The sequence below is a fragment of the Brassica napus genome, chromosome A6, assembly GCF_020379485.1.
Source record: "Brassica napus cultivar Da-Ae chromosome A6, Da-Ae, whole genome shotgun sequence".
Taxonomy (NCBI): Eukaryota; Viridiplantae; Streptophyta; class Magnoliopsida; order Brassicales; family Brassicaceae; genus Brassica; species Brassica napus.
The window spans coordinates 25,314,940-25,323,684 of NC_063439.1; the positions used below are offsets into that span (position 1 = coordinate 25,314,940).

General features: G+C 35.6%; 2 protein-coding genes across 2 annotated transcripts; both read left to right on the forward strand.

The window, feature by feature from the left end:
- Positions 1-1,108: 1,108 nt before the first annotated feature.
- On the forward strand, positions 1,109-3,205 carry LOC106431346. The gene is made up of 2 exons (XM_013872147.2): positions 1,109-1,309; positions 1,361-3,205. Exons 1-2 carry the CDS (start codon positions 1,109-1,111, stop codon positions 3,203-3,205), a joined length of 2,046 nt encoding a protein of 681 aa, XP_013727601.1.
- Positions 3,206-3,921: 716 nt separating this feature from the next.
- Positions 3,922-5,783, forward strand: LOC106349436 (cytochrome P450 71B21). The gene is made up of 2 exons (XM_013789399.3): positions 3,922-4,912; positions 5,013-5,783. The coding sequence occupies exons 1-2, from the start codon at positions 4,025-4,027 to the stop codon at positions 5,622-5,624; spliced, it is 1,500 nt and encodes a 499-aa protein (XP_013644853.1). The 5' UTR covers positions 3,922-4,024; the 3' UTR covers positions 5,625-5,783.
- Positions 5,784-8,745: the final 2,962 nt, after the last annotated feature.

Here is an 8,745-nt window from a genome sequence, read left to right on the forward strand (position 1 = left end):
GTTATCATTTTTTTTGGTTAGCAGGCAGATGTATAAGCCATTACACATGTGAAACCTTTATGTTGCTTTCTGGATCGTTTTCAACTCTAATGCTTCCTTTTAATTCTAATACATTTTCCAAGTTCTTAAAATTATGCCAGGACAATTAGATATTTGGAAGTAAACATAAACAGATATATATATATATATATATATATATATATATATATATATTTGTAACCAAATTCTAAATTACTTTTCCATTTTAAATACTTTTCAGGTAGCCTATAATATTATACGTTTATTAATCTTATTAAAAAGTAATTTGTTTAAATTAAGACTAATCATTAATTCCTTTTTGTTGTTCAACACTAATTCATAAATTTTTACGTACCTTTGTGCTCTGTATTCTTTATTCAACTAATATTTATCTATATCTACCGTGGGCATATGAAAATTGACCACAGATATCTAATCATCTATGGTGAGGATAACATTTGAGGATTTATGCAACATGTGGCCACAATAAAAAGAAAGGACGTCTGGTTATTATATCTACTTAGTAGTTGAAGGAAAAATAAATACTTTTTTTTTTGATAATTTAGGTATCCGGACCTCTCACATAGTCCGATTATCCCACCGTGTCCAACTGGAACTGGCAAGGAAGGTCCTGGAAGCCAAACGGAAACCATGTTAAATCCGCTGTGGCCGGGGCTCAAACTCGTGATGGCGGACACCTCATCCGAGGTTTCTTTACCACCAGACCATGAGGCCCGGTTGAAAAAAATATACTTAGTAGTTAAAGGTCTTCTAGTTGAATCTGCCTTAGAAAAACTAAAATATACTCCAGTTTGTAATTTTTATTTCCGAGTGACGGATTATTGATATTCTTTATGGAATTTTGTTAAATAGATTTCACATTTCCTTCGTTATTTTTTTCTTAATACATTTCTTTCACTTGTTTCTGGAATTCTATTGAGTCTACAATTTTGGATTCTACACAGCATTATTTGAATGATGGATTGCTAATTTTGGACCTAATCACTAAAGTCTATATGTGTCTATAAAGTGATATATGGCTACAATAAAGTAACAAATATTGGTCTTTTATGGAATACATAAATACTATATGGGAGCGGTGGACGTAATCCGCCTATTGCTTTCAACCAAGTTTAACTTTGTAGTTTTGGACCTAATCCTCCAGAAGAGCATTTCAAACAATCAAGCGGCTTTCTTGAAAGGCAGGAGTCTTGGGGAGAATGTGCTACTTGCCTCAGAACTGATAAGGAACTATAGATCTTCTTCTTGCCCTAGGAGCTGTATGCTGAAGGTTGATATTTGAAAGGCTTTTGATACTCTGTCCTGGGATTTTGTAATCAAGCTGTTGGAGGCTCAGGACTTTCCCCCTCTTTTTGTCACTTGGATAAAGGAGTGTATCACGTCACCAAGATTCTCAGTTGCCATTAATGGAGAACTAGCGGGATTCTTCGCAGGAAAGAAAGGCCTACGACAAGGGGATTCAATATCCCCCTATCTCTTTATCCTCGCCATGGAAGCTCTAACTCGGTTGCTGGAGGAAGCTGTTGATGCAGGCCTGATCCGCTTACATCCCATGTGCCAGGAACCGAGAATCACACATCTACTCTTTGCAGATGACCTCCTGATATTCTCAGACGGCTCACGCCACTCGCTAACGGGCATTAAGAAGGTTCTGTCTGATTTTAAAGCTTTGACGGGTCTTGACATGAATGCTGCAAAGTCGGAAATTTTCTTTGGGGGTTACACAGAGATTCAGAGCTCTGTCTTGAGTGATATAGCTGGAGTTAAACTTGGAACCTTCCCTACAAGATATCTGGGCCTGCCTCTTAACCCGAGCAGAGTAAGCTATGCCACCTTGCAACCTTTCTTGGAAAGATTAACCTCAAAAATGCACTCTTGGACTGTGAAGAACTTATCTTTTGCTGGAAAGGTAAGAATGGTGGCTTCGGTGATTTATGGAATGGTGAATTTCTGGAGTTCGGTTTTTGCTTTGCCAAAAAGATTCTATGAGAAGGTGGATTCGTTGTGTTGTGCCTTTCTTTGGAAAAACAGAACTTCTTCAGCGGCTGGAGCCAGAGTAAGCTGGTCTGATATTTGCAAACCAAAAAAGGAGGGTGGGCTGGGTCTGAGACGTCTGGAGGAATTTCAACAAGTCTTCAACCTTAAGAGGGTATGGAACTTATTCTCAGGGTCAGGGTCTTTATGGGTTGTGTGGTTGCATTCTAATGTGTTTTCGAGGCGATGCTATTGGTCGACTGCGGACTCTCAAAGGCTCTCTCCGACTGTGCGGAGTATGATTAGAATAAAAGAGACTGTGGCAGAGTTTCTAAGATGTTCGATTGGTGACGGCAGAGCTGCTAGCTTTTGGTATGATTATTGGACACATATGGGACCTTTGATTGAAGGCTTTGGTCAGAGAGGACCGCGGGAACTCAGGATCACTCTTGAATCACTTGTGGCTGATGCCACTGTGAATGGGGAGTGGCAACTTCCACCTGCTAGATCTAATGTTGCTGAAACCTTGCAAATAGTTTTATCTACTATGACTCCTCCTGCTCCAATCCGAGGAGTAGATAGGTTTCTTTGGCGTAATGGGGCCGGTCATTTTGTTCCTAAGTTCTCTACCAAGGCAACATGGCACTCAATCCGTGAGACAGCTCCGACAGTCGAATGGTATTCTATGGTCTGGTTCAAGGAGGAGATACCGAGATGTTCTTTTGTTACATGGATGGCAATACTATCAAGACTCCCTACAAAGGACAGGCTAGCTTCTTGGGGTCTTTCTGTTCCTTTGCAGTGTGTGCTTTGCTCGGCAGGACAAGAGTCCCACCAACACTTGTTCTTCCAATGCTCATTCGTATCAAGGGTCTGGGGACACTTCTGTGGACAATCTATCCCTTCTGCTCCGTCATCCTTTCTTGAGGTTGCTGGTTTATTATCAAATCATCAGGTCGCTTCTTCTTCAGTTCTATCAGGCGTTATCAAGTTGTTGCTGCAGTGCATCGTCTACTGCGTATGGCGTGAGAGAAATATGCGCATCTTCCAGCAAACATCTACTACCGAAGCTGGGATCTATTCACGAGTCGATCGCTTGATGCGTGATCGTCTCATCTCCATTCCACCTTCTACCCCGTCGTCGCCGTCTCCTATGCTCGTCTACTTCCGCCTGCCACCTCCTGATCCGTAGCGTCTTTTTTTTAATCTTGTAATCTTGTAACTGCTTGCTCTGTTATCTTCTTGTTGTAATAAGTGGTCTTCCCCAACTATGTATAAGAAAAGCCTGGTATAAATCTTTAACATTTACACCAAAAAAAGGTTTAACTTTGTAGTTGCCCACGTTATTTTTCTTCTTTGTCAAAAAAAGGTTTAACTTTGTAAATAAAATATAGTTAATTCAACTTGTTTTTTAATGAATTATCCCATGATAAAAATACATATAAACTTAGTCTCCTGTAGCTAACAGAGTTATTTAAACAGCACCTTCTGTATATCGGAAAAGACAAAAATCAAAATTCATACGATATAGTGGAATTCGTATTATTAGAAACTATTAATATTGTCTAAGAAAATGCTAATATTCAATGGTAAGATGAAACTGAAAGTATAGTAACTAATCTTAAGCCATTTCAGAAAAAGATTTATCAATTTCAGTTAAACGATGTAACCGGCTATATATGTATTGACCAAACCGGTTCTGTGAGCCGGTTTAAGGTAATTTTGGGAATGCAACCGATTCTAGAATATTTGGCCGCCGGACATCGGAGATTTAAATTAGTTGTCGTAGACGACATGCGTATTAATGGACCACGTAAAGTTGTCAGCTTCCTTTTATTAAACTAAAGTTTTAATCTAATGAAATTTTTTGACTTAGTCAACGTTAACACCATGCACGTACGAAAAAAATATATATATATAGTTCTTCTAATCACGCAATATTCACTCAAAACACAAATCAATTTAACAACAACAACAACGAGATCAACAACAGAAAAATATCAAATCAAGAATGTCGATGTTTCTCTATTTCTTTTTGTCAATGCCTCTTCTTTTTATTTTCTTCAAAAGGCTCTCAAATTCTAAGGGGAAGTTTCCCCCGGGACCTATGGGGCTTCCGATCATCGGAAACTTGCACCAACTTGGAAAATCTCTTCACAGATCATTTCACAAACTCTCTCAAGAGTATGGACCCGTGATGTTTCTTCGTTTTGGCGTGGTCCCTGTGGTTGTGTTCTCCACAAAAGAAGCAGCTGAAGAAGTTCTCAAGACTCATGATCTCGAGACTTGTACTCGACCAAAGCTATCTGCGACGAAGTTGTTCTCTTACAACTACAAAGACATTGGCTTTGCTCAGTACGGTGATGATTGGAGAGAGATGAGGAAGCTTGCGATGCTCGAGCTCTTCAGCTCGAAAAAACTAAAAGCGTTCAGGTATATCCGAGAGGAAGAGAGTGAATTGCTCGTCAAGAAACTCTCTAAATCTGCTGAGACACAAACTTTGGTGGATTTGAGAAAAGCTCTTTTCTCTCTTACCGCGAGTATCATATGTAGACTCGCTTTTGGACAGAACTTCCACGAGTGCGATTTTGTCGATATGGACAAAGTTGAGGAGTTGGTGCTCGAGTCTGAGACCAATCTTGGCTCATTCGCGTTCACTGACTTCTTCCCCACGGGCCTTGGGTGGATTATAGACCGGATCTCTGGCCAACATTCGGAGCTGCACAAAGCCTTTGCAAGACTAAGCAATTTCTTTCAACATGTGATCGATGATCATTTGAAGCCTGAACAACCTCAAGATCATTCAGACATCATTGGTGTCATGCTGGATATGATCAATAAAGAGAGCAAAGTTGGCTCTTTCAAAGTCACATATGACCATCTTAAAGGAGTCATGTCGGTGAGTATAGCAAAATATTTTCAAATAGTTATATGTACACATTATATATGTTGACATTTAAATATTGTTACTAACATTAACTTGTTTGTTATATGATCAGGATGTATTTTTGGCGGGAGTAAACGCAGGCGCTATAACGATGATATGGGCCATGACCGAGCTGACAAGACATCCAAGAGTGATGAAGAAACTCCAACAAGAGATTCGAGCAACTCTTGGAGACAACAAAGAAAAAATCACTGAACAAGATTTGGAGAAAGTTCACTTCTTGAAACTTGTGATCCAAGAAACTTTCAGACTACACCCACCAGCTCCCCTCTTGCTCCCAAGAGAGACAATGTCTGACATCAAGATTCAAGGTTACAACATTCCTAAAAACACAATGATTGAGATCAACACATACGCAATAGGACGTGATCCCAATTGCTGGACGAACCCTAACGAGTTTATCCCCGAGAGGTTTATAGATAACCCTATAGACTACAAGGGTCAGCATTTTGAACTGTTGCCATTCGGTGGAGGCCGTAGGATCTGTCCCGGGATGGCCACTGGGATGACCATCGTGGAGCTCGGTCTACTTAATGTTCTTTACTTCTTTGATTGGAGTTTACCCGATGGAATGACCATTGAAGACATTAACATGGAAGAAGCTGGAGCTTTCGTCATAGCCAAGAAAGTCCCGCTTGAGCTGGTTCCAGTTATTCATTACTAGTGGATGATGCCTTGATACCGTTTGAATTTCTTTTTGGCTCTTCGCAGTCTCACGATTAATTCCTTTGTCTGTTTATTATTTTTTTATAGGTTCCCTAATGTCACTTGTTTGTTTAATAAATTTCTTAAAAGCAATAAATAAATGTCTGTTTATATTAAACCGTATTTTTGGTCTGTTATCTTCATCTCTACTCTATTTTTCCTCTAAAATGGAGTAAAAGTAACTATAGAGTAAAGAATGTTCTAACTCAATTCTATAGTTCACTCTATAATGAAGTTTATTCCATTAATGGATTATGGAGTAATATATTTTTTGTTTATTCATCACTCCATTATAGAATGAGAAATGAATTAGGGTTGAACTACTTTTATTTCTTTTCACTTTTATTCTGTTTTGGAGAAAATATAAAGTTTTATATTAAAGATGCTCTTAGCTCTTGTCAAATTTTTCACATTTTCGACTATTTTTGTCCCGTTTATCACTCTTTCTTTCCAATAAATATGACATAGCTACCACGTATATTATTATTGCTTAATTTCTTGAATCTTAGAATAATTATATTTTTGAAGGCAGTTTCGTTATATGAAGTCCTTAGATTTGGGTGTACTACGCAATATTATATGAATGGAAGATTGGTAACGCTCACGTATTTTTTAAAGCAAATCACTGTATTTGTTAATAAGATATTAAGATGATAAATAACCTTGATGGCTTTCAGTCAACTTCAACTTTCTAAGTAACATGATACTACTATTTAATTCAACCTTAAATTTCAGTTTTATGTAGTCAACAGTTTTGGGTTTACGCAACACGGTGTACTTGAATGGAAGAATCCTGATGTTGGAATGGCGGACCTAATCACGTGTATTAAATCTACATTTAGTTATAAGATAAGATGCTACCTGTATGGCTTTCAGTCAACTTTAACTTTCTATTTAGTGTGCTAATATGTAATTCGACATGTCCTTTGGTTATTTGTTTAATAAAATTAAACAAGGATACAATCAATTCAGACTTAGAGCATGATTAACACTGGAGGGGGGGGGGGGGGGGGGGGGGGGGGGGTGCGGGTTGTTAGGTTTTTTTTTTTTTTTTTGTTTGATTTAAAAAAAAATTAAAAACAGACCTATCGTAAATCGCCACGTGTCAATGGAATCTGCGAACAGTACACAAACCCAATTAAAGTCACCTCTTGCAGAAGTGGAGAAAGAACCAAGTTTAAAGATATCGACCCACCTCTTAAGAACCAAGTTAAGAGGTGGGATTAATGCTGCTCTTAGTTCCTTGAATGATGTAACGTATATAGTGACTCTAAACAACCCTATAAAAATAAAGGAAATTGATACAAATATCACATAGTACTATTTTTCATGTTTATAATAATCATTTTTATATTCACTTTTAATGAAGTGTAAAAGATACTTATACTTCTAGTGTTAACTAATCTAGACTTAAGATTTAGAATTGAGAGTGGGGTACAATTTTTGGAATGTGAAATTTATGATTTTAATAAATATATAAATAAATACTTAGAAAATATTAAAAATATAGTTTCAAACATAATTTTTGATAAAAAGAAATTTTGAAAAAAAATCAAATTTTTTTAAAATAAAAATTTGAATTTGAAAAAATATAATTCAAAAATATAATTTTTTATTTTTATTTATTTAAATAATAATTTATTTTATATATATATAGAGAACAAGAGTATAGGAGTATTTTGCCACTTAATGAAGAAAGTGGGTTCTTAGGTTTTTTTCTTTTTTTTGTCCGATTAAAAGAAAATTAAAAATTAAAAAACAGACCAATCGTGGACCGCCACGTGTCAGTAGGACCTGCGAACAGTACACAAACCCAACTAAAGTCGCCTCTTGCAGAAGAGGAGAAAGAATCAAGTTTAAAGATAATGGTGCGACCCACCTCTTAAGAACCAAGTTAAGAGGTGGGGTTAATGCTGCTCTTAGTTGCTTGAATGATGTAACTTATATAGTTACTCTAAACAACCCTATAAAAATAAAGGAAATTGACACAAATACCACATAGTACCATTTTTCATGTTTACAATAATCATTTTTACATTCACTTTTAATGAAATGTAAAAGACACTTATACCTCTAGTGTTAACCAATTTAGACTTAAGATTTATAATTGAGAGTGGGGTAAAATTTTTGGAATGTGAAATTTATGATTTTAATAAATATATAAATAAATACTTAGAAAATATTAAAAATATAGTTTCAAACATAATATTCGATAAAAAGAAATTTTGAAAAAAAAATCAAAAAATTTTTTAATATAAAACTTCGAATTTGAAAAAATATAATTCGAAAACATAATTTATTTTTTATTTTATTTATTTAAATAATAATTTATTATATCTATATAGAAAACAAGGGTATTTTATCACTTAATGAAGAAAATATTTTTAAAAATATTTTTGAAAATATTCTTTTAGTAGTGTTAAAATGAAAAGTGGTACCATGAAAGTGGTAAACATGAAATTTCCCCAAAAATAAACTTCAAACGAGTTTTAGCCAGTTCATTGTTGGAACTTGGAAGCCAATATTAATGTGTAAATAAAAGAGATTAGTTTTGAAATGGTAAGGGAATTGATATTTTAGGTTAATTGCATATAATCTAATTTTAAGCCGATTTTAGGTAAACTTGCAAATACAACTGGTTAATGTAAAATAATGGCGGCTAAGAAATACTAGAAGATTTGGCCGCCGGGTATAGTCGTATAGGATATTTAAATTAATTGTCGTAGATGCGTATTCATAAACCACACGTATATTTGTCAGTTTCCTTTCACTACTAAACATTTTAGTCAGAGAAGTCCAATTATAGAGATCTTCTTAGACAAGAGTCTACGTCGCCTCAGTTCTAATAGCAAATTTGGACAACTCTTTACTACGTTACCCAGTTCCAAGAGCAAAGTTATTTGTATTTGATTAAAAATTAAGCATATTTCTTTACATATATGTACATGCTCTCATCTGTATATATGTAATCATGTTCTAATAGTCACGATTTGTAAATTTCCAGGTATTAATCATGAAAATATTATCTTAAACTATATTAAACCTTTATCCTGATCTTTTTTTTTTTTGTAAATAATCCT

Excerpts from the sequence above, each read along its gene's own strand:
- LOC106431346 (XM_013872147.2), top strand. The coding sequence starts at position 1,109 with ATGGGAGCGGTGGACGTAATCCGCCTATTGCTTTCAACCAAGTTTAAC. Across the intron at positions 1,310-1,360 it reads CTAGGAGCTGTATGCTGAAG|CTGTTGGAGGCTCAGGACTT; the intron begins GTTGATATTTGA and ends TTTGTAATCAAG.
- LOC106349436 (XM_013789399.3), top strand. The coding sequence starts at position 4,025 with ATGTCGATGTTTCTCTATTTCTTTTTGTCAATGCCTCTTCTTTTTATT. Across the intron at positions 4,913-5,012 it reads ATCTTAAAGGAGTCATGTCG|GATGTATTTTTGGCGGGAGT; the intron begins GTGAGTATAGCA and ends TTATATGATCAG.